At 54.6% G+C, this 25,858-nt stretch overlaps 2 protein-coding genes across 8 annotated transcripts in view; one reads left to right on the top strand and one right to left on the bottom strand.

Annotated features, from left to right (window-relative positions):
- MCF2L (MCF.2 cell line derived transforming sequence like) overlaps positions 1 to 25,858 on the bottom strand; it is a 206,896-nt gene that overhangs the window by 118,907 nt on the left and 62,131 nt on the right. For 3 of the 7 annotated variants that reach the window (XM_015121484.3, XM_015121493.3, XM_077974081.1), the window contains exon 1: positions 8,569 to 8,725. The exons of the other annotated variants lie outside the window; for them this stretch is intronic. In XM_015121484.3, the coding sequence (XP_014976970.3) occupies positions 8,569 to 8,647 (79 nt within the window). In that variant the 5' untranslated portion in view covers positions 8,648 to 8,725. Of the gene's footprint in view, positions 1 to 8,568; positions 8,726 to 25,858 lie in introns of those variants that run through there. 7 annotated transcript variants of the gene reach the window in all.
- Positions 8,665 to 11,130, top strand: LOC144336322 (uncharacterized). The gene is made up of 4 exons (XM_077974351.1): positions 8,665 to 8,908; positions 8,958 to 9,120; positions 9,227 to 9,427; positions 10,089 to 11,130. Exons 1-4 carry the CDS (start codon positions 8,665 to 8,667, stop codon positions 10,624 to 10,626), a joined length of 1,146 nt encoding a protein of 381 aa, XP_077830477.1. The 3' UTR covers positions 10,627 to 11,130.

Raw genomic sequence — 25,858 nt, 5'->3', positions numbered from 1 at the left:
GGGTGGGAGCCGCCGTGCGCACCGGGGGTGAGGCACAGACGGAGGTGTCTTGCTTCCTCTCTCCGTAAAGCGTGGGGTGCAGGGAGGGGCAGAGCATGCTTGTGGAGACCAGTGACTTCCCCACGCAGCCCCCACAGGGCAGTGACAGCAGCGCTGGGAAGCCCCTCACGGTCAGACTGGGCGACCCCAACCCCCCTGTGCCAGCCCTGCCGGACCAGTCCTTGCCTCTGGGCTTCCCGCTGCCCGGGAGGCCTGTGCGTCAGGTTTGGTGTGTGACTCCTCACGGCCCCGTCGTCTTCCTGTCTGGTGTCCGAGAGGCCACTCGCCGAGCAGCCCCTCCTCTCCTTCAGTCCGAGCCCGGGACCCGCCAGGGAAGGTCGTGGCTCTGGTCTGGCGGAGGCACCTTTGGTGAATGGCCGGAAAGGCCACACAGCTCGGCCTCAGAGGTGCAGGTGACCCAGTGCTGCTCCCTGCGTGAGCATCACACACTGCCCTCCGCCCCAGCCTTGCCGCCCCATGACAGACCTGAAGACCGAGCCCGGAGACGCGTGTGGTCCCCTGTGCAGCGTTTAGGTGCTCCAGCCGGAATCCTTCTCTTCATTGTCCATAACAAGTTCCATTTTAAGAGATAAGGCATTCTCACAAAAACGAAGTCTTGTTTGGGGCATTAGCTCACCATCCCTAATAGATTGCCAAAAATGTCATTAATGAAACTTAATACTAGTTCCTTCCTTTAGGGAGTTAAGTAGCACAACTGTGTGTTAGGACTAACGCTGAGAAATTGGTTTTCATGCTTTGGAGATTTGTCTCATTTCTTTAACATTATTAATAAAGGAGTAAAGCAAAAAAAAAAAAAAAAAAAAAAACAACAGAACCTTTGCTGAGAGCCCAATTTAGATGCAAACGCCAGCCAATCCCATAATTTAGGAGGAACAATCGGCTCTTTTGTATTTTCAAACTCACAACTGTAAGTTTTCTTGAGTGTCTCCTCCCAAAGGTTCGGTTTCTTCTCAGCACTGGGCATCTCCTGGGACCTACGCTGGACAAAGGCTCCTGGGGTGGAGGGAGGGAGGGAGGACAGGAGCTCGCTATGGCAGAGCAGCCTGCGAAGTGCTGGGTGCTGAAGCCGGGCTCGTGCTCTCTGTGACCGTGGGCATCTGTGAGAATAATGACCACGGATGTCACCTCTATCACCATGTGACCGTAATGAGGTCAACCACAGACCCTTCCTCTCAGAACCTCCCTTTTCCTTCTCATTTACCTGGAAAATCCCCACATACTTCATTACTGGGATCATCAGTGTGGTCACACACCTGACTGTATGTGAGGATGACCGTGGCAGCGGCTCCCTGCTGTGCACAGGAGCTCATGGCCAGCACCTGCCTGCACTAACCATGTGCACAAGTGACCCTAACAGCAAACAGTTCCCCACAGCCTCCTGTCTGCCGGGTGCTTCTAAGTGCTTTTCATGCAGATTTAACTCATTTAACTCATTTGATCGTCACATCAACCCTAGCAGGTAGGTGCTCTCCTGAGTCCATTTTGCAGATGAGGAAATCGAGGCACCACACAGTCACATTCGCAGTTACAGACGGCAGAGCTGTGTAGAGACCAATGACTTCCCCATGCAGCCCCCACAGGGTAGTGACAGCAGCGCTGGGAAGCCCCTCACTGTCAGACTGGGCAACCCCAACCTCTCAGCGCCAGCCCTGCCAGACCAGGTCCTTGCCTCTGGGTTTGCCGCTGCCCGGGAGGCCTGTGCGTCCGATTTGACCTCACAGGTCACGGGTCCAGCACCAGGATTTTAACCTAATAGTCAACGCAACCCTTCTTCACAGTGGGCCCCGCTAACCTCACAAGGTGCAAAGCCTCATCCCACATCTTATCCAGGTATGACCACAAGGCATTAGACGTTCTAACTTCAGTACTTCGCTAGAATTCCAATGGAGGCAGCTCCATTTTTGTGTGTATATCAGACAAGGGCAGTTAGCTTGGAAACATTCTGAAAGGCGTGAGAGATGCTTCTTTCTCCACGCCCAGAGTTATAAAATGAATGTGACCAGACGCATTCTGAGTTAATCTGAAAGGTACAAGTGTGAAAATACTACTTACAGTGGTATCCTTCCAACTCTACGGACGGTGACGTGAGCTGATGCGGAGACGATAGTTCTGGTGAAAGAAGGGGCTACGTTGAGAGTGCTGCCCGCACGTCGTGGGTGGCGGAGGAAGCGAAACACACAGACAAAGCAGCCGAGCTTTCCATACTTAGGTTGCAGAACTAACTTGGCTCCAGAAACTGTATTTGGTTAAATTATGAATCAATAGACCCTAGGGTCTGTTAAAATTATTCTCTACTCATGAAAATGTGTTTATCAGACATAGCATGCCTTTCATGGGCAGCTGAAGCTTGGAGAACTTCTGATTGTGATGCTTATGCCTTGTTCTTTATTACAGCGAAAGCAGGTCTCCCGAGCCAGCTTCTCTCATATTTACTAGTCCCTAAAGTTCTAATTCTGGAGTGCACCCTCTGGTATTCAGCTGGTATCAATGATCAACAAATGTGCTCCCCAGAACGTCTGCAAAATGAATGGAACCCCTAAAATCCGTGCGTCTTCCATACCCAAGGGGCCAGGCTTATAAAAACCAGCAGAACAGCAGCATGCCAGGGGCGCAAAGGTCCAAGCAAACTCGTCCAATGAGGTTGGCCACGCCGGGGACTTCATGGACTCAGAGGCTGGCCACGCCGGGGGCCCCTGCAGACCTGGAGGTCAGCCATGCGAGAGGCTTTGTGGACTCAGAGGTTAGCTGTGCCCGGGGGCCTTTGTGGACCTGGCGCCCCTAGTTCTGAGGGGGAGTTTGCACCACTGTAGAAGGTGGTCTTACCCTTAGGGAATGCCAAATGCAGGGAACTCTAAACATAAGACTAAGGGAGGAGGCAGCCAGCAGGGGATGTGGAGTGGCAGGTGAGGATGAAACGCCAGGTAAGGAAGTGCCAGGCGATGAGGCACCAGGTGAGGAAGTGCCAGGACAGCAGCTGATGAAACAGTGGGGGCTGAGGTCAGAGGGGGCAGTGGAAGAGTCAGGAGTGGCTTTGAGGAGGGAGATCGGGAAGACACTGGAAGGTGGCCACCCTCCCAAGGCAAAAGTGCGACTCAGGAGGCGGTGGCCAACACAAGTCCCCACGAAACTCAGAACGAACCTCGTAGGCGTCCCCTCCTCAGGTGCTGCCCGGCATCGCTCACTCCTGAGACCTGACCTGCGGTCACTCAGCACCAGCCTCTGGAGCCATGGGTCTCCCTGAAGGGCACTCCAAGCAAACACAGGGTCAACCCCCAGTATCCTCAGAGCAGGCTGGAACTGAAATCCCCGGGAGCTCATCAGTCTGCCTCCGGTTCCACACGTGGGGCCGTGCTCGTGCCGTCTTCGCATGGCGGGCATCGGACTCACCCAGCTAGGAGGCCCGAGCGCTGCATTCTTAGAAGCTCTCGGGACACACTGAGCCGTGGTGTCAGATCACAGAAGGTTGGCAACACGGGATGCCAAGGATGCTCAAAGTACTCACTGTTTCCTCACAAGCCTCTCTCCGCTCAAATCTCAAAAACCCACTCCTGAATCCCTAGTAACAAGATCCACAACACGACATCCCAGAAAAGCTAATTGTTCTTTAAAAATGTTTCTGTACTTTATAGTCACACCTATCTAATTGGAGACCTAAATTTCATGTTACAAAATAGCAACCCGCACAGACGTCTACCTCATTTGGCTGCATGGTTTTCCTTCTAAAGGGCCTCAACACATTTAAAAAATGGACAAAGAAATCATGGCTCCTTGAGGAGACGCCAGTCACTGAGGCCGAAGGCAGGCGCATGAGAGGGGAGTGCTAAGGCGTTCGTTAGAAACTGCTGGGTGGGCTTATGAGCAGGCGGCGTTTTGCCAGGGAGCCACACCTTCTCTACTGAGAGCTCTTCAATTCCACACAGAAATGCGCGCCCCCTGCCTCCTGGGCGAATTCCCCCAGAGTTTTTCCTCTGAGACCTGCAACTGGGGGATGCCAGACAGCTGTGCCTGTGTGGTGGTCCTGGGACGCTCCCTCATCCCCTAAAGCCCCTCCGTGCTACCCTGTCCCTCAGCCCACCGCTCAGGCCACAGGCCCCTTCCCAGGAAGAGCTTAAGGACAGGAGGCAGCCACAGCTTTCGCTCAAGGAGGGCGACACCCCACTCTTCCTTTACTCACAAGCTCCGTCAGCTTGGCCTTCACTTGCACCCAGAACCCCGTCGCCCACACCACCTGCCATCCAGGGCCTGCAGCCCACATGTCTGCCTGCCACGGGCCGATTGTCCCCAAACTCATACGTTGACATCCTGACCCCCAGCACCTCAGAGTGTGACTGCATTTGTAGACAAGAGCTTTACACAGTTCATTAAATTGAAATGAGGTCACTAGGGTGGGCTCTAACCCAACAGGGCTGGTGTCCTTATAAGAAGAGGAGATTAAGACACACATGCACACAGGGACGACCATGTGAGGACACAGGGAGAAACGACGTCTACACGCCAAGGAGAGAGGCCCCAGGACGAATCAGCCCTGTGACATTTTGACCTTGGACTCCCAGCCTCCAGGACTGTGAGAAGATGGACATCCGTTGTTGAAGCCACCAGCCTGCAGCACTGTGTTACCGGAGCCCCAGCAGACCAAGACCCTGCTCTCAATCCCTCTCCTGCCGTTTCAGGGACACACCAGCCTCGCACACTCCAAGGGCTTCCCAATCCCGTAACACAAACACTGTCATGGTGCCATCCTCAGCTGTGTGTCACGTGGCCATGAGAGAGAGAGGGCTCCATGCCACGGCAGGCAGATACCCCGCGGGGACGCCAATCTTGAGGGTTTGGTGGCCGGGAGTATCAGAGAATGAGGCAAGTCTACTTCCTATGTATCCTTTTTCCAAAATTGATCACTGCGATTTTGCTTCAGGTGAGCTTCTCACAACCTTGGTGCAACTTGCAGGCTTCATGACTGAGGGGAACAAACTGTTTTCCTCTGCTCTCACCCTGCAACAGTCAACATAGAAGACTTCCATGGCCCCCAGACACCAAGAAGTGTGTGGGGTCTCTCCGCACCACAGGCAACCAATCAATTCTGCACCAATCAATTCTGCAGCAGATGCCAGGCAGGTGACCCAGTTCAATTCTGACGCCTTCTACCTGGAGACAGTGTCAGACCAGCAGGGTGAGGGCTCAGACCTCCCACTTCCCATGCCAACCACAGGCCCCAGTTGTGACCTGTGCTTCTGCCCAGCCGGCTACACATCAGGGGTCCCACGACCCCTCCTTGGGTTGGGTTAACTTGCGGGAGCAGCTCACAGAACTTGGGGAAGCACTTAGTTACATTTTCTGGTTTAATATAAAGGACGTCACAAAGGATACAGATGAAGAGCGGCACAGGGTGAGGCACGCGGGAGGGCATGACACTTCCAAGCCCACCCAGGGCACCACCCTCCAGGAACTTCCTTGCACTCAGCCTCGGGCAGCTGCCCGGGCCCAGTCCTTTGGGTTTCCATGAAAGCTTCCTTAGGTAGGCATCATCCATCCATCCATCCATCCATCCACCCACCCACACATCCACTCATCCACCCCTACATTCATCCACCAACCCATCCATCCACCCACCCACCCATCTACCCATCCATCCATCCATCCATCCACCCACCCACACATCCACTCATCCACCCCTACATTCATCCACCAACCCATCCATCCACCCACCCACCCATCTACCCATCCATCCATCCATCCATCCATCCACTCATTTATCCATGTATTATCCATCTATCACCATCTGTCTATGACAAGAGTTAGTATGAGATCAACTAACGGAAAAGGTGGGGCTAGGTTTAAAGATTTTTCTACTACAGCAGTTCCCCAAGTTTGATTCCTGAAGGACTTCATCAAGAACTTAAAAAATGTCCATTCTCAGACCCTACCCCAGACTTACTGAATCAGAAACTCTGAGGGCGGGCCCAGCAGCCTGTGCTTTAACAAGCCCCCCAGGTGATGCAGATACATGCTCTAGTTGGAGGACCACTGTTCTGTTTCATCAAATGCTTAAATCAACTAGATCCATAGCACTGCTCCCTCGAATGTCTTCTACCTTTTCACCAATTACTAAAATTCCAAAGAGAAAACAAAAATAGATGAAAACGAGCCCTATCACATAGAAGGGGGGCCAAGGGGAAGTTGCCACTGGAAAGCGCCCCGGCCTTGTTACTAAAGATCAGGTTTAGAAGAGTATATAAAATGTCAGTTCTCAAGGTCAAAGGCTACAGATTCACAGACCATATGGACAGCACACATTATCCTCCTTTACATGCAGATTAGCCTAGATAATGAAGGTTCTAGGTGACAGAAGACATGCATAAATCTGAAATTAAAACACAGCAGCAGCATGTCCTGGACAGCAGCAAAGATAAAATGCCTGTGGGCTTAGAGTGAATCTACAGAGGGTGAGGCTCTGTGCAGCTGAATGAGGCAGCTGCTCTAAGGCCAGCCGCTGTACGCAATCCCTCAGCTGTGACCTAGCGCCACCACTGCCCTGAGGACCTACGCCAGCTGCCACATCAGTGTCCTGTTGCCATCAGCTCTTACCTGGCACGGACCCTAGCATGACGCCAGAAGGAGAAGCAGCTCCATGACCTCGAGCTGAAAGGTATTTGGCTGCAGGTGGGGAACTCTCCTGAGGAAGTGCTTGGAATTTAAACCTGAGGTGGGGATCAGGTTTACCTTGACCTTCACCCCTACCAGAGAATGTGCACCACACACCCCTACACTCTGTGGTAGCGTCATGTCAATATCGCACCACAAACCCCCCTCATGATGGTTTTACAGCCTCTCAATCTAATAACTTGCCTCCACTGAGTGGTACCTTACACACAGCGTGAGCAGAAAGTGGGTTTGTGCTGAAGGAAGAGGCCAGTGTTCATGGGTGGTAAGTGGAGTGTGATGCAGGGTCACCTCCCTTAACTAAACACTGCAGGGTGCTCATAACCGAAGATATCTGGTAAGCTGGATTTGAAAGTCCTGGTGAAGCATGCAATTATCAGTAATGCAGATGTGTGGGAGGACGCACATCTTACTGCCTGTTCCAGATGAGAGGGCCCACACCGAGAGCCTGGCTCGCAGGACATTCAGTGAGCGGCCAGTGTCACTGCTGCTCTTCTGAAACGGCCTTTTTACAATTAAAAATGCGCACGTGTCTCTCGGAGCTCATGAAGAAACCCCAATCCCTAAAAATCTGGGGAATGACATCACCCTCTGGAGCGGTTCCCACTCTGTGATTCTGACATCAAGCCACACGCAGAGGCACGCAGGGCAAGGAGGTGCTTTCTCCTCCACCCCCGCAGCCGATCGGAAGCCTCCTTGTGAACCTGGCATCCACACAGCCCTTCACCGTACTCAAACCCTGCAAACCCTGCACGGAAAAGCTCCACTCAAGCTTCAGAAAAAGAGAGCTGATAGTCTAAGAATCAGAAAGCAGACGGCATGAAAATGGTTTTGTTTGCTTTCGACCCATATACAATAAGCCTAGCAGCTTTGATCACAAAACCCCCATTAAAAACATCTTGATTAGACCAACCCATACGATGGTGCTTATGCTGATTTAATCACTGGTTCGCTCTCAAAATCCATCGGGGTGGGTAGAGAAAGACAGAGAACCACACCCAAACCAAGCAACCGACATTTTAATCTCCCAGGCAAGTATTAGTTAGACAACTAGTAATGGCATATATGACATAACATATGGCAACATCAGGCAAAACACTTGGCAACTTACTTTTAATGAGATATCATTATTTCCTCTTCATTTCAAGGAAAACTAGTTAAGGATGCCTCTGCTTCTGCATAACACACCCTGAGAACTCAGATGCCACCGCCTGAAAGCCAGGGCCAGATGCAAGCTGTCAGCCCAGTCTCTGCTTACACCTAAAATAATCGATCTGAACTGCTCTTCAAAGCTTATTCGAAATAATATTTCGATTAATACTGAAAATGAACGTCCAGTCCACTCTTTACCCATACACATCTGTCTGAGGTTTAAATTGCATTTAATGAAGAAAAGAACCACCTGATTAGTCCAGGTTTTTTCCTCCTCAAAATGAGCTTCCAGGTAGCTTCACCATCCCCACCCCTGGCTCTGAAACCCCAAGCTCTGAAAGCCCTTGGCTCAGATCATTCTCAATTCGCAAGCACTTGTGCATTCTCCATTGCGAGGGCTGCGGACGGGCAGGTTGATGGGCAGATTTCAGACACACAAATGGCTCCGCATGCAGACCCAGCATCCCTGAGAGAGCCCGTGACACCAACGTGCCGTCATTTTAACTATTCGGGGCAGCACGCGATCGCCGACAGCCTCTGAAAACACACCAGCTACCAACCAGTGCCCCCCATGTCTCAGCTACCACCGCTAGAAAGGAACACGAGGGCGGCTTACAAAAATCAGACGCATTTCCCCACAATTCAGCCCATGATGTCAAGCTTAAGCACAGATCACTGACGGCCAGCAGCTCCTCCTACCCGTGTGCTTGGAAACCGCATTTAATCTCTGCACCATTTCTTCCAGGGCCATCTCTTCAGTCCTCAGCCAAAACCTCATCCTCCGACACAACAGAAATGATGCTGGCAGATCCGCTTCCTCCGCACGGGGGGCGCCTGCGGGTGGGGCCGTGCGAGTGGGGAGGGGGCGCGGCGGAGGCGGGGAGGGGGCCACGGCAGCGCTTTCAGCCTGGAGCCGCCGCCTCCCTGCCCGGGATTGGTTCCGCGCCACCGGGAGGGGGGCGCGCGCTGCGCCGCGGGGGGCGGGGGGCGGCTCGGCGGAAGCGGAAGCGGCGCGCGCCCGCCCCGGCGTGTCACCACCGTGGGTCACCTGGGAGTCTTGTGAGTGCACCACCGAGGTCACCTGGCAGCCCCGCGGGTCACCGCGGAGGTCACCTGGCAGCTTCGCGGGTCACCGCCGCGGTCACCTGGGAGTCCCCGGGTCACCGCCGCGGTCACCTGGGAGCCCCGCCGGTCACCGCTGAGGTCACCTGGGAGCCCCGCGGGTCACCGCCGCGGTCACCTGGGAGCCCTGTGAGTGTACCACACAGGTCACCTAGAAATTCGTGTCACCGCCGAGGTCCCCTGGGAGCCCCGCGGGTGCCACAACAAGTGCCCCCGCCCCTCCCCCCGGTTCCAGGTCTCCACACTCTCCCGGTTTGCGGGCAGCCGCGCGGAGCCGCGAGTGGACTGAGCGAGTGCAGCTGCCTCCGCGGGGCCGCGCCTGGCCGCCGCCTCCCTTTACCTCCGGCCGCCCCGCGGCAGGTGCAGAAGCTGCAGAGGCCGCAGCAGCCGAGCGCGCCCCCTCCGCGTGGCCGCATGCCATCCGCGCCGCGCCCAGGTAAGCAGGTCCGTGGGTCGCTGGGTCCATGCGTGGGTCCCTGGCTGGCCGGAGATGGACCAGCCTCTTCCCGCAGGGGCATCGCCTGCCCAAGGTCGCAGGACCCGGTGCAGGAAGCGCGCGCTGCAGGCACGGGGCTCTCCACCCTCGCCATGGTTGGCACCAGGCCACAATGTGCACTTGACACCCGCAGCGTCCCGGCTGCCACCTGCAGATTCCAGCTCGTGTCTATGCAGGGCCATGACCGCCACCACAGGGCCATGTGCAAGAAACTCTCTGGCTCTCCTCACCCAAAACCGCGGCTATCCTTTTGTGGTTTGGTATTACCGGTAACGTGCCCTTCCTTAAAGAAACAGTATTTCAGGCCTGTAGTCCCAGCTACTCCGGAGGCCGAGGCAGAAGCAGAGGCAGAGGGAGGAGGATCATTTGAGTTCAGAAGTTTGAGCCTGGGCAATGTAGCAAGACCACCCCCCCAACCCCACTCCCCAATCAGTTAAAAAAAAGAGAGAGAGAATTCCAGCAGGAAGAAGTACCCTTTTCCATGAATGGTTTGGGAATTCAAGCATCAAATGGCTGAGGTTTGAACTACAGCTCGTGCCAATAACATGTGCACATACACCAGCAGTCCAGTGTCCAACAGAGCATGCGCGCACCATTCCAGCTTCCGGCAACAATGCACCGGTAGTCCAGTGTCCAACAGAGCATGCGCGCACCATTCCAGTATCCGGCAACAATGCACCAGTAGTCCAGTGTCCAACAGAGCATGCGCGCACCATTCCAGCAACCAGCAACAATGCACCAGTAGTCCAGTGTCCAACAGAGCATGCGCGCACCATTCCAGCATCCGGCAACAATGCACCGGTAATCCAGTGTCCAACAGAGCATGCGCGCACCACCCCAGCATCCGGCAACAATGCACCGGTAGTCCAGTGTCCAACAGAGCATGCGCGCACATTCTAGTATCCGGCAACAATGCACCAGCATTCCAGTGTCCAACAGAGCATGCGCGCACCATTCCTGTATCCGGCAACAATGCACCGGTAGTCCAGTGTCCAACAGAGCATGCGCGCACCATTCCAGCATCCGGCAACAATGCACCGGTAGTCCAGTGTCCAACAGAGCATGCGCGCACCATCCCAGCATCCGGCAACAATGCACCGGTAGTCCAGTGTCCAACAGAGCATGCGCGCACATTCTAGTATCCGGCAACAATGCACCAGCATTCCAGTGTCCAACAGAGCATGCGCGCACCATCCCAGCATCCGGCAACAATGCACCGGTAGTCCAGTGTCCAACAGAGCATGCGCGCACATTCTAGTATCCGGCAACAATGCACCAGCATTCCAGTGTCCAACAGAGCATGCGCGCACCATTCCAGCATCCGGCAACAATGCACCAGTAGTCCAGTGTCCAACAGAGCATGCGTGCACCATTCCAGTATCCAGCAACATGTGTGTCCCCCACCATCCCGTTGTCCAGTGGCACATGTGCGCCTGGACGTTCCAGTGTAGTGACCTTTCAGGCACGGAGCAAGGCCAAAGGGATAAAAAGATGAAGGTGACACAGTACTTCCCCTTATAGCTCCCACAGGTCTGGATAGGCCAGACAGATCTGGAAATAAATAATTCATAATAAAAAATAATTACAGAATAAGAAGTACAACAACCACAGATAGAAGGTACTGAGTAAATCTGTAAGAAATGGCTGCTTTGTTTTTGTTTTTGCTTAACATGAGAAACGTATTGAGTATCAGCAGTTTCACTTGGTTCTATAGAATCTCTTTGGAGCCCAGTGAAAGGAGGACTCTGGAAAGGCCTCGGTGTGGATGGGAGCCTCTCCCTGTGTGGACAAGCATCCCCTGGGCTGCCCAGAGCTGAAGCAACCCCACTGTGCCTACCACTGCACAATTGCTACCTCCTGTCTATACATGGTCTCCAAAAAGTGCCCTCAAATGGGTCTGCTCCTAAGTCATTCCCTGTCAGTTCAGGGAACCTTCACCACTCCCCGTCCCCCACCCCCCACCCCAACCCCACCCCTCCAGCTTCAGGGAAAGCCTGTCATCAGGCAGAAGGGTCCTGAAATGCAGGCCCTGCCCTTTCCACTAGTCTAAGGCAAAACACTCTCCCTGGTCCTCATCCCACACGGCCCCAGGCCACACTCCCTGAGCACTTGCCCTCTTCTCCCGGTGCCAGGCAGGTGCCCTCCAGCCTACCCAGCCTTGGGCTGTATCAGGATCTACCAAGGGCTTGTTAAGCTCACATGGCTGGGCTCTGATGGCTCCTTGCTGATCCAGGAGGTCTGGGGTGGGGCCTGAGGATGTGCATTTCTAGCAAAATTCCCTGGGATGTTGAATGTGCTGGTCCACATTTTGAGAACCACTGCTGAAATCTGTTGCATCTTAAAAGCAAGATGAAAGGAAAAGGCCACACTCTCTGGCCCATCCCACTTCTCTGATCTCCCTCTTCACCCCTTGGGCATTTCCACACATGCTCTTGGCTTCTTTCCTCAACCCTGTGCCATCCACTCTGTCCCCTGGCCAGCATCCTCTAGCTGGCACCATGTCATGTTGGGGTACCAGGGTGGAGACCCTTGGTCTCTGTGGCCATTGACTTTATTACTGGCAACTTGGCTGGGCCACCATGCCCAGATATTGGGTCAAATGCTAGGTTAGATTGGCACTTTTGTCAGTAGACTGAGTAAAGCGTGTGACATAATGTGGGTGGGCCTCACCCAATCCATCAAGGGCCTTGAGAGAAAAAGACAGAGGTTCCCCGAGGAAGAGAGAGCTCTGCCCCCAGACCGCCTGGACTGCAACCCAACTCTCCCCAGTCCCCGGCTGCCCCTGGCCTGCGGATTCTGGACCTTCCAACACCCACAATTTCAGGAGCTGATTTGTTAAACTAAGTCTCTCTTTCTCTCTAGCTCTGTCAAGTCTTTATTCTGCCTTAAATTATAGCACAAATGATGCCATCTTTCCATAAAAATCATTTAACGCTTGCCTAAAGAACGACTGTCACCGTTACACCTGGCATTAGGGAGCACTGGGCACTCCAGGCACCTGCCAGATGCTTCCCACACTGTAAACTATTGGTCTTCACAGAGAGCTGGGAAAAGGCACCGTTTTTAGCATGTTACAGAATATGCAGAGAGGTTCAGCGACTTGCCCCAGGCCACACAGAGGCACAAAGATGCAGACCTGTGGTGTCTGTAGTGTCGCAAGGGGAATGGCATCCACAAAGTTCCCAGCAGATAGACCCAGGACACTTAGGTAAGGTCCCAAGCCGTGTGTCCCAAGGGACGGCTTTCTTTCCATCCCTGGCTCAGCCTCTCTCCCAGGAACCACAGGCGCTCCAGGAGGGAGGCTGAAGGTAACACGACACCTGGATACCAAACATCCTCATAGCGACCGACCTTTCTGGATGATCAGCCACAAAGCGGAGGTGAGAATTGGGAGCTGAAGCAGGCAGGGCCAGGCTCCCAGTGCCAACCCCAAGACTAGGGGAGCAGGGCTATGGAGGGGGGGGAGCAGGGCTATGGGGGGGGGGAGCAGGGCTATGGAGGGGGGGGAGCAGGGCTATGGAGGGGGGGGGAGCAGGGCTATGGAGGGGGGGCAGGGCTATGGAGGGGGGGAGCAGAGCTATGGAGGGGGGGGCAGGGCTATGGAGGGGGGAGCAGGGCTATGGAGGGGGGGAGCAGGGCTATGGAGGGGGGGGGGCAGGGCTATGGAGGGGGCGGAGCAGGGCTATGGAGGGGGGGAGCAGGGCTATGGAGAGGGGGGAGCAGGGCTATGGAGGGGGGGGAGCAGGGCTATGGAGGGGGGAGCAGGGCTATGGAGGGGGGAGCAGGGCTATGGAGGGGGGAGCAGGGCTATGGAGGGGGGGGAGCAGGGCTATGGAGGGGCGGAGCGGCCCCGGCCACAGGAGGGAAGGCATAGGTGTTTACTGCACAGCCTCACTCCACGGCTTGGGAGGGAATCAGAGAGGGTGGAGACTGGAAAAGGACTGTGAGGAAATTCACAAGCTCATCGTAACTGGTAGAGCCTGGCGGGATAACACCCAGCATGTCAGGGATGCACTGAAGCCGTGGCCCCAGAAATCTGGAAACGAACCCTCGATTCCGGACAACCAGGGCTGGCTCTGAGGTGCGGCACTGAGCAAGGCTGGTGGCTCCTGCCCGCCCAGAGCTCACGCTGCAGCAGAGGTGACGTGGCACCTGGGTATGTGATGGCCTCCATGCGGTGACGGGAGGGCACCTGCTGGCACCTCCCCCTCGGGGGCCAGTGTGACGTGTGAACAGGTCCCTGTGTCCCAGCAGTGAGCAGGTCCTGGTCCACACACGGACGACTGAAGGACTGCACTTCTGAAGTGGGGGACAGGGAGGGGAGGGGCGGGAGAGGAAGGAAGAGGAGGAGCTGCTGGACTTCTGACTTTTTTGTACCTTTGCAGGGCAAGGAAGTCTGGAATTCACATTAACATAAACTATAATGCAGAATCAGTTGATAAGGACAGTTAGTGAGGAGATGGTCTTTTGGGGATAAAATCTGGCAGGATTGCTGACCTGGACTCCATCATCTAACGTTCTCACACACAAATGACCATTACGTTTTGATGCATAAAACAAGTAACTTAATATGTATTTTTGTCTGACTACAAGATCATTGCATTCACTTTGGAAAATACAGAAAATAAAAATAAAATACACTTCAACAGCATCACCTAGAGGTCTTTTTATCCTTCTGATGCCTTTTTATACAAAATTATAACAGCAATGTATATTCTTTGTAACAAATTTTTCACTCAAACGTTTTTTCATGATGCTACTCATCTGCATGATTTTAAGTAGCTGGGTGAATATTTCCTGGGAGGTGTTTCAAATTTTAATCAGGTTTTCTAGTGATCCTTGGCTGTCATAAACACTGGCAAAGAAACACACAGGTAAATCCTTATCTCACATCTGATTGTTTCTCTGGGTTAATTTCCTACAAGTAGAGGTACAGGCCAAAGGGTATGGCTATTTTAAAGTTTCTGAAATCCGTACATGACTTTTACATGTGCACGTTATGGTAACACGCATCCACGCGAGCAGACACAGGGCGCTGTGGGAATCTGCACCTTGTTCCTTGGCAGGGGGTCCCTGTCACAGGGAGCATCATGGTGGGCTCACGCCATCCTGGGGGCAGCCCGGGTACTGCTCGGATGGGTTTGTTTGGTGAAAAAACAAAAGGCAAACTCACTTTAACTAGAGACCATTTGCCTGCATGGTGGGGAGAGCTGCTCCTGAGGCAAGAACCACAACTCAAAGCTTGACATCAACGTGGGCAACTGTAGAACCCAGGGCACCGGGGCCGCCTCAAGGGAATCTCAAGAGTCGCCACCGTGGGCAGGGGCCATCCGAGGTGGGCTATGCACTGCCCCAGCTGGGACCCCCCGCCCCCCGCAACCCTGCGCTGAGGTGCACTGCAAGTGGACGCCATCTCCTCCCAGGCAGCCTGGTTAACCCAACCTCTCTCAGTTACATCGAATGTGCCAGATCCCCATCCACAACCCTTCCAGTGGGGGCTGCAGGCCAAGCCTCTGTGAGTCCCCTGTGTCCCTGGGGTAGAATCTCTGGGGCCTGGAGCAAGCAGGTGGTTGGTGTGGCCGTGCACACCGGCACCAGTGGAGGAGCCGCCCTGCCTCTGCCAGCTTCTGGGGAGCCAGCACCCTTGACTGTGGCCCGACCCAGCTGCGAGCCTATCTCCCTGTATCTCTCCCCATCTTCCATCGACACCAGTGGCTGGATTATGGTTCCTACTCCAGGGCGACTCCATCTGAGCTCATCCATCTGCAGAGGCAGCGGCCCCACCTCCACGAGGCCACACCCACAGACACTGGGGGTCAGAACTCAACACATCTTTTCAGGGACACAATTCTACCCACAATAGCAGGAAAGGGACCAAGACAGGCTACGGAGCAGCCACATGCACGACTGGCTGCAGACACGGGTGCAGGGAGGTGAGTGGCCCTGGGGACCCCCTGAGGGTCCTTGCTGACCGACCTGAGGATCCACCTGGTGCCTATCCCGGTCCCCACACAAGTCATTCCCTCCTAGCCATGCCCTGCTGTGGAGTCCTGAGCAGAGAGTTCTGAGGAGCTGTGGAGGCTCAGTGACCCTCGCCCTGCTCTGATGCCAGGCCCCAGAATCCTGGCCAGGAGGAGCACGCTCAGACCCTGTTGGATGAGGAGCAGGAATCCGCCGCATAGAGAAAGAATTCCTTCAAAAGCAACTTTAGATTCCACGAGAAGTGCCTGGGCCCCAGGTTGGCAGGAGGACGTGAAAAGACAGCGGCATTCCCTGCTGAGAGCGGCAGAGGTAGGTGGGAGCTACGGGCCCTTTCAGAGGGGATGTCTGTGCCCAGGGCAGAGCTGAGTCAGGCATGAGAGAAGGCTGCCATGACAGATCTGGCACCAGCCTGAAATATTCCAGAACGCCTTCGTCCACCTCCCAGAGCTCCAGGGCCAGACAGGTTCTCACTCACAGGCCCCACCCCTTCAAACATCTTTTAGCTGCTCAGAGAGGCGAAGCACACCCCGCATCAGGACAGGCCAGATGCTTGGTGAGAAGTGGGTACCAATGGGATTCTTCTTGGAAGAGCCAAAAATGAAGGCAAAGATGCCTAGATTCTGGGTTCAGCAAACTACTGTGTGTTGAAGGCATCGGATCCCTGGGGGGCTCCCCCCCACCTGTACCCTGGAGAAAGAGGCAGAGCCTGTGCACAGAGTGGGCTCCTTCCTCATACCCTCTCTGGGTGGGGGTTGGGGCCTTGCCTCCCAGAGCCTGGGGGGAGGTCTTGGGAGAACAGCTCGGCAGCTGGGGCCTTCACTGGGGCCTTCAGGGGTTTTGCTCCAGAGTCTGGGTGGGGGTTGGGGCCTTGCCTCCCAGAGCCTGGGGGGGGTCTTGGGAGAACAGCTCGGCAGCTGGGGCCTTCACTGGGGCCTTCAGGGGTTTTGCTCCAGAGTTACGGCTGTGCTTTGCCCAGCAGCCCCGTGCTGAAGGAGAGGGAGTGCCTGATTGCTGTGGTCTGGGCAAGAAGGGTCTGTCTGTGCTGTCAGGTGTGAAGGCTGCACTGGCCACGGACCAGGCCTGGGCACCAGGGATGTGGCCACCAACTGGGTCAGCTAGAGGTGAGGCCCACCCCCATGGCCAGCTCCTCACAGCACAGCAGGCCTGGCCAACATCACACGGGGACCACAACCCACCCGCACATGCAGGCCTCTGAGGAGACAGCACTGCCTCACTAGACGGTAAGTCCACATGTGTGTTTGTATGTGTGTGTGCATGTGTGTGAGCATGTCCGTGTGTACATGTGTGTATGTGCATGTGCCTGTGTGTGTGCATGCATGTGTGTGAGCATCCGTGCCTACACATGTGAGCATGTCTACATGCAAGTGTGTGTGCATGTGTGAGTGTGACTGTGCATGCGTGTGTACGTGTGTGAGCATGTTTGTGCGTGCGTGTGTGTGCATCTGTGCATGCACAGGTGTGAGCATGTCTGCATGAAAGTGTGTGTGTGCATGTGTGTGTGCATGCCTGGATGTGAGCCCGTGTGTGAGCGTGTTTGTGTGTGCATGTGTGTGTGCATGTCCCCTCTCTGTGCAACGGAGAAGCTGGCACAGGGCAGAAACTGGAGGAGGTAGGTGAGTGAGGAGCACAGTGGGAGGGTGAGGGTGAGGGTGAATGAGCGGCCTCTCATGGTCACAGCAAGGCAGGAGGCCCCTCTGATTCTGTACCCCAGCAGGCCATCCATCAGTGGCCTCTCCTGGGCTGGGGCAAGGACTCAGTGTCACAGGAAGTACCTTCTGGAAAGACCTGAACTAGAAGGACAGAGGGGCTCACTGAGGGTGACCGCAGCTCCCAGGAAGTAACAGTGGGGATGCCCTTAACAGCCCAGCTGTATGTGTGACCACGGATATGGAAAGGAGGGCCTCAGGTCCTGGCCAGGCCACGGCAGGAAGGGCCTCAGGAGGGGTGGGCGCTGGCCTGGGCCTTGGACCCCACACCAAGCCCCCAGCAGCAGGAAGGGAATTGCAGGCCCAGTCCCACCAGGCCCAACCATGTTCCCTGAGGAGGAATCAGAGCTCCTCAGATTTTAGAGGAAGACTTGAGGCCCTGTCCCCCACCCATGCTGCACGATTGCCCAGGCGACTGGGGAACCAGGCATCTCCTCGCAGGGCCAACTGAGCCCTGAGGCAGAAGACTGCTCATGGGAAGGCAAATGCTTGTCCAAGTACAAAGTAGTGAATACCTGCAAAGATCACTCGATGCTTTTGAATTAGCGCCTAGGTGTATTTTATTATAATTACAATAAAATAATAGCAGAGTCACTTCATCATGTTTTGTATTATTTTAAGCCGTGGTTTACGCAGAAGGCTTAGTAGCCTGCATCTTCAGAAGTCTTCAGGGCTCTGCCGTGTGCTCACGTGGACACACCTGGAGAACAGGTGCAACGTGGAGGCATAACAGACTCCCCTTGGTAGGAATGCACGGGAAGAGGGAGGGGCAGGGAGGACCCCAACATCCCCAGAAGTGTGTGCTTCGATGCCTGGTCGCTGCAGCCCAACACTGGAGGCCCCTCGGGGTCCCTACCTGAGCTGCGGCACAGTCTGCAGTCATTCACAGTGCAACCCAAGCCCCCACGCACCACAGAGAGCCACTGGGGTTGGCCGAGTTATGGCCCCCAAGATGCTCACGACCTGATCCTTGGTGCCTGTGAATGTCACCTTATGTGGCAAAAGGGCCTTGCAGGTAGGATTAAGTCAGTGACCTTGACCTGGGGAGGTCATCCTGGACTATCCAGGAGATCCAGGGTCATCCCAGGGTCCTTCCAGCAGGGCAGCGGGAGGCTCAGGCAGGGAGGAGATGTGAGGATGGATGCAGGGGTCTGGGTGGTGCGGCCATGAGCCCAGGAATGCAGGCAGCACCTGGGGCTGGAGAGGGCAAGGAAAGGATTCTCCCTGAAGCCTCCGGAAGGCACTGGCCCTGTTCACACCTTGGTGTTAGAACTTCTGGCCTCCAGAGCTATAGACCATGAATGTGTGTGGTTAGCCACTGTTTGCGGCGATCTGTCAATTGCAATAGGAAACTGACACAGTCCTGGACACCGAAACCCCAAAGCCTCCCTTCCCCAGAATGACGGCCTATGCCGCCGCCTGGGAGAGAAACCCCAGCATCCATCACACCCACGTTTCAATGAAACAACCAAAATGAGCAGGGGACAAGGCAGTCTGCTGGGGTTTAATGTGTCCCCCAAAGGTCACGTGTGGGAAACCTCACCCCCAATGTTGGGGGTGTTGGGACGTGGGGCCTAAGAAGAGGTGACCAGGTCTGAGGACCCTGCCCTCGTGACTGGGTAAGTGCTGTTTTAGTTCTGAGAGCAAGCTGGGTCCCCTCTCGGGCTCTCTGCTCTCTTGCCTTCTCTGCTGTCTCGCCAGGTGATGCTGTCACTTGGGAAGACACAGCTTAGGGGCCCTCACCAGATGTAGCTCCTCAATCTTGGGCTTCCAAGCCTCTAGGACCATGAGCCAAATAAACTTCCATTGTGTGTAAACTACCCAATCCGTGATACTCTGTGACAGCAGCAGAAAACAGACTAAGACACAGCCCCTGAGGGCAGGCATCCGGGACAGAAGGCCTCTGCCCTGAAGTTACTGAGGGACCTCGGTGACGCAGACACCTGGGCCGCAGCCCGACGCATGAGGACAGAGGGCCTTCTCCACACCTGCAGGAGGAGCTGCTCCCGTCACAGACAGAACAAGCTTCTGTGTGTCTACTGCGCATCTCCCACGACGGAGACATGCACGAGCATTCAGAAAGCCTCATGAGCCTGTGTGCACTCCAAATATTCTAAACTCGGTTTCCAGCACCTGCGCGTTCCTGCTGTGGACACACCACGCCAGGCCACCGTGCAGCTTGGTTGCCGTGGGCATGTGCTGCACGTGGGCTGCTACCAATAATTCGCTTTTGGGTTTCGACATCCCGCTTGCCAACAGATACTCCCCTCTGTCGATGCGGGGGGATGAGCTGTTCCCTCTAATAGGGAGAAAATCTAACCTAGAGCTGAAACCCATGGAAACGCGGAGAATACCTTTGAACAGCTCAGACCTAGACAGCCGTGGACAGTATCCTCTGTCCTATTGTTCTGTGAGCTGCCGGCAGTTTTCCCCCCAGGATGACCCACCTCCCTCACTGGAGGAACAAAGCACACTATGTTCTCGAGAAGGAACAGCTTCCCAGAGAGAGGAAACCCCTAAATACCGAGGCCGTGCCAGAGAGTAAGGAGAACACACTTGTTCTGAAACAAAGGACCCACTGAAGTCACACCATGTCCGAGAAATTCTCGATGAGAGCTCCAGATGGCAGGATGTATAATATAAATATAACTGACACGCCAACTGCTGGGGCCGGAGTGGAGAGACTCGGAGGACAGGGGGTGGTGAGGGAGAACGTTACGAGGGTGATCCCAGCACAATTCATTAAATTCTTTCTAAAAGAAAAACTAGAGGAAAAAAGCATAAGGTATGTCTTGAACAAGCAGAATTGGTAAAAACAAGACTTTAAAAATTAAACTAGAACTTTTCAGATGAAAACCTCCAGGTTAACATTTATCCACAATACCACTGCCAGTCATTCGGGATGCGACGCTCGTTCTGTGCATAAGGAAGTTTCTGGAAGAGGCACAGCGGCCACAGGAGGCCTCTGCTTTTCCTGCGAGACCCCGGTGCTCTGCGGGTGGAGGTGCAGCCGTCCTCCCGCCCTGGCTTTGCTTCCACGGCAGCTGCTCTATTCATGGCTCTCCCACGATCCATCCAGACCCTGCGCGAGAGGGTCTCAAAGTCACCTTGAGCCTCCAGGTGCTCTTAGCCCCAGGGCAGAACCTGGAATCCCACCAGGAGGTGCCTGGCACACGTATCGCACACGTGAGCGGGGCTGGGGGCGTTCCAGGCCTGAGGAGCCGTGTGAGGAGAGGCCCCAGGGGTAATGAAGGCACGGGAAGTAACAAACCCTAGGAAAGAGCAAATGGTCCTGCGGTCAGCCTGGGTGTGCGCCGGGCAGGTGGCCAGGAAGGAATGATGCATTTCACGGAAATGAGGAAGGTGGGTCAGGATGGAGCCTGGTCTCGGGTGGGTCAGGGGTCAGTCTGCTGAGGCCCCAGCCCAGCCACCCAGTCCAACCCTCGCCGGGGGCTGTGCGGGCGTCGGGTGGGTGTGGCTGATTAATACCTGCAGTCAGCTGGCTCCGCGGGGAGCACGTGCCCCTCCACAGTGGGCTGGGCCTCATTCAATCCCTGCACGGCCTTAAGAGAACAGGACAGGGTCCCCTGGAGAAGCGGACACCTGCCTGCAGACTGTCACACGGAAATCCCGCCCGGGTCTCCAGCCTGTGTCTGCACTACTGAGGTCAGACACGCCAGCCGCACAACTGCGTAAGCCAGCCCACGACACAGCGCACACAGACGCACCACGCACGTCCACGCATCTCCTAAGGTTCTGCGTCTCTGAGAATGCGGCAGGCCTGGTTCGAGAGCCCAGGAAGAGCTTCAAGTCTTTATTTGTTGCCACATGAGGCATCAAGGAAAGAGAAATACATCTACAAACTGGCATCTGAGGAAGACTGACGGTGATGGCTGGGGAACGTCCCAGTTAAAGGGAGTCAGAAGAGTTGGATGCTGAATGTGAAGAAATGTTAGGAAAATCTAACCAAGTTACTTTGCTTAGCTTCCCTTTGTGTATATACAACATTGATGGCAAAAATCTGAGTAAGTCAAATAAAGCTCTTTAAGTATAAAATAAAAACTAAGTGATAAAATTAAATTCACTTTCTTTAAGTTGCTCAAAGCATTATTCTAAATGAAATGTGTATTAATTAACTTCACAAAAGTCATCCACCAAAGCAGAATTCCGATATCAGGATACACATGGTGGAAGAAGAGACTACAAGGGTCACAGGTTAGCGGTAACTTAAGTTACAAAAGCCCATGAAAATGAGATATTGTAATAAAAACACACAGAGAAATATATGTAATACATAAACCACATTCTACTTCATGAACAAAGAAATCAATCAAACAAAAACCTGACTGGAATAAGACCTTGAAACAGCTTGACCGTCCACGTCTATCTGGCGAGGAAGCACGGCATGGAGCCCAGAGTGGAAGCCCAGCTCACGTGGCTCAGGACTCCGGGACCTCGGCCCCTCATCTGCAAAACAAGATTAAACTAGGGCGGTAAGATCCTAAATCTCCATCGTTCTATGTAGAAAGTGGGCCAAAAAGTCCAAAGCCTCTACAGTTCGGAGACGTCACAGCTGACTGCTGCTGACTGATGAGTACACATGCGAACTCCATTTCTGAAAATACTGCGTCCTCTCAAAGGAAACCGGGGGCCCCGGAAGATGCCGAGCCTTGACTGCCTGTGCTGCGACGGCATTTGTAAGAGCAGCCCCTGCTGGGCTGAGCGTACTGTCTGTGAGCAGCAGGGGCTAGGGGGGAGGATTCTTCCATTTGTGCAGTTCAATTAGAGTTCTCCAGGGTCACGTTAATAGATAATGCACCATTATCCTTTGCTCTCGGGGGCGGCCTGTAAACAAGGCTTTGCACACAAAATCACAAAGCCATCACAAGAATGACACGCAGTAGCCACTGCTCCTCAGCAGCCATGAGGTGGGCAGAAACACACACGTGCTTCTAACACATGCACCAACAGGCAGAATGTGACCAGATCTGGGTATCGAATGCCTTCCCAGCTGTAAGGACAAAGGCTTGGTCCACTCGGAGCTGATGAAATCCGGAGATGTCCTAGGAAATGCATGTAAAGTTTGATAGGAAAACCTTGTCGTGTGTCCTGGTCAGGGGAGTTTTAAGGAGTGTGAGATTGTAGACACAACAGGCCTGCATTCCCAAGATACCTGGCCTCAAAGTGGACAACCGCGAGGCTGGGCCTAGATGCGCCTGGCAGGGCGTCACCTATGTGGCCACCCTCACCGCAGCAGCAGCAGACGCTGCACCACACAGGTCTGCATCCAGCCACTGTCCCAGCAGCATGAGAGCTGCAGCCGCTGGCAGGGAGCTGTGCACCGTCCTCCAGCGTCCTCTGAAGACTGGCTCCTCATATCTGTGGGCCAGACGCTTGCAAACATTACCCGATTTTAACAATGAATTTTATAACTATATCGGGGGTCCTGTTATACTATCAGTGGATCTCTTTAAACAGTGAGGTTTCAGAGTGTCATTACTACTTAATTCTCAGAATGGAATTTTCATGAGCCTTTTTCAGGCCATATTTCTTGATGTTTTGGCTCTAAAAAGATGATCGGGGTATAGAACAAATGCAGGTTTTAAGTACGATATTTTTTAAAAGGTGTAACATTTTCTTTTTTCAACCTGGATCTCTGGCAAAAAGAAGTTGCTGCATTGATATTTAGCTGCTCCCTTGACTCCAGGACCCTCCCGTCATCCCTGTGCCTGCACCCAGGCTTTGCAGCACAGACTGGCCTGTGTGGACCAGAGATGCCCTCCCAGGCCAGCCCCACAGGCATGGCTCTCGAGGCACAGCCCATGCCATGGCCTCCCCGCGGTTTGCCATTTTGGCTCTTTGTTAATCATGCCTCCTGGGAAAAAAGAAAACTAAATCAATACTCTGACATCCAGGATTGATTTCTACATTTCAAATACTGAAAGAAAACCAAGTGAAAAGTCAGAGGGAAGACTGCCTCTGGCCCCTGGGTGTGGCATCCGTCCTCTGGGACTAAATGCAGTGTCTAAACACTGGCAACCTGAGCTGATGTTTATTCTCCAACGTTTCTGGGGATTTCCTGGGTATCTATATTTTAAAGGCACCCACATTCAGGATGTGTGTAGGTGGCTACTCTCCGACAGCAGACAAGCCCTCGATCCTAGCTTCCACACTCAAAGCTCGCAAAATGCTGAGCGCAGGGGCTCTTTTGGGGAATGGAAACAGCCTCCAGCTCAGTCTGCCTTAAGGCAAAGGGGTTCAGAGTTTGGGTCCCAGAGTCACCTGCCTGGGTTCCAATCTTAGTTATCAGGGGGTGACTCTGAGGGAGTTACTCAATCTCTCTGCCTCAGTAGCCCCATCTGTAAAACAGGATCACAAAGTCTCCACCTTGTGGGTTATTTTGAGGATTAAATTCATATAATTGATTTGAACAGTAACCTGGCATGTGGTGAGCATTGAATAAATATCAGCCAATGTCACATTGTTCAGAGAATCAGAACCTGAATGCAAAAATGGGCCATGGAAACAGTCACACCCCATCAGAGATGTCAGGTGCAGCTCCCATGTCTCCGTTTGCTGGTAGCTTCCTGAGGGGCTGCTGGGAGCCTCTGGCTACTGCCTAAGAGACCCAGGATGGAGGGTTGGGTTCCACTCATCCTGCTTTGATGCAGGTTTGGGACATGTGAGGCCTGCTCTGTGTGAGACACTTTATGCTGGGAACCCAGCACTGAGCAATGGGACGGGGTCCCCATCTCACGAAGCCCCTCACTCCTCTCCTGCTGCCTCTGTCAGCTTTCCCTCGGGTCCCTGAGTCCCCTGAGAGGCTATGCCTGGGACCAGGGTCCCGGCCATGTTGCCCATCACTCAGCAGAGCTCCGGAGGTCTGATGCATGCAAGCATCCATGTCACCAATGGCACACCATCTACATTAAACTGTGGCTGCTGGATTCCACCGTAGCGGGAACCGGCAGCCACAGCCATCATGACCAACTCACCCTACACAGCATGAGTTCCCATGGCTCCCGCAGGCCCCCCAGATGCTGAACTTGCCCCACAGATGACAGCAGGAAGGTGTAGCACACACAGCTCTAAATATTCAGGATCGCTTTTCTCTTTTCACAACAAAGCAGCAACTAGGAGTACCTGCTATTTACACAGCAACATGCCAAGCTCCATAAAGAACACGAACAGCACCCCGGGGTCCTGGAGCAGCTGTTCTCCGCCACGGGGCAGGTTAGAGCCACTGGGGCGGAAAACACCCTCAGCCCACCCATGCCCCCTCAGAAGCCAGTCACAGCCCGGTGGGAAGAGCCCACTGAGGGCCACGGCACAGAGGGAGGCTCGCTCCAAGCAAAGCAGTCATTCCAGACAAACCCTCCTCTGGTTTCACCCTGTGGACTCCACGAAGTCCGAGTGAAGTTAAATGAGGAGGGAGTGAAAATAACCGCGGGGCCTCCGCATCGCAGTGAGAAGCAGAGCGTCAACAGCACATCAGGACACAGCTGGCAGGAGCCGGGGATGCTGCCTCCTCGGGGTTTCAGGAAAGGGTGGTGGCCTCGGCCACTTTCCAGCCCCAGGAGGCGTCCTGGAGCAGGGAGGAGGGGTATGGACAGGTGAGAAGGCTCAGGTGAGAAAGCCCAGGACAGTGCTTGGTGGGCAAAGCTGGGTACACTTTCTCTTCTCATGGGGTTTTGTGTGAGGCCCGGAAACAGGAGATCCAGGGAGACAGAGCAGGCCCCAGGCTCCAGGCCACCTCCCCTCTCGTCAGGTGACAAGACAAATGCGTAGCAAGTCCCAGGATGAGTGCACATTCCACAACGGCCTCACCTCACTTCGCAACATCAGGCACAAGATCCACAAATAAAATGACATTCCGAGGGTAGCGGTGCACAAGCCAAGCCCAGCAAGCCACAGCGTTCTCCCAGCAGACAGTTCTTCCAGGGAAGTCGGCCACGCAGAGACCCTTTTCCCAACCTAGACACTCATATGCGACCTGGAAGCGTGCAGGGGGAGGAGAAGTGAGGCAGCGAGTGCTCACGGGCAAGGCCCTAGCAGCCTCCTCGTCCTCCCAGCCTTTGCCCTCTGACCTAGCCCCTCCCAGGTGGCTGAACGCTCCTATCAGGCTGGGGTCTGGCTGGGGTCAGGCTCAGCCCCAGGTCTGTGCTTCCCCTGGGCAGGGAGGGCTCTGACGCAGGACCAAGCCAGGCCTGGCCTCAGGTAGCTGGGAACCCAGGTCAGCCAGGGGGCAGACACAACATAGACTGAACTGTTCTCCTGCCCAGGCCCCTAGAACCACCGGCCACAGGTGAAGTCTGCAGGCGGGATCTTTCCCACCCCTGCTTTCTGCCTGACCTTTGTTCCTGCCTCCGCAGAAGTAAATTATGTGGAACAGAGCAGGCACTGCGGTCTTTGAGCTCCCACCACCCTTGGCAGACCTGTGGCTCCGTGCACACCTGTTAGCTGGTTTTTGAGAGGGGAGTGGACACCATGTCAATTCAGCACCAGTGACCACCTCTCACCGAGGAGCCCGTCCTCGCAGCTGTGCTGTTTTCTGGGCCATGTTCCCCTGGGAGCTCCTTCAGTGAGAAGGGGGCCAGGCAACCCCACCCACCCTTTTTCCACAGGGGCTGGAGGAGGAGGACGCCAAGGCTGACACAGTTGT

The sequence above is a fragment of the Macaca mulatta genome, chromosome 17, assembly GCF_049350105.2.
Source record: "Macaca mulatta isolate MMU2019108-1 chromosome 17, T2T-MMU8v2.0, whole genome shotgun sequence".
In the NCBI taxonomy this organism is placed as follows: Eukaryota; Metazoa; Chordata; class Mammalia; order Primates; family Cercopithecidae; genus Macaca; species Macaca mulatta.
This window is presented reverse-complemented; position numbering and strand designations above follow the sequence as displayed.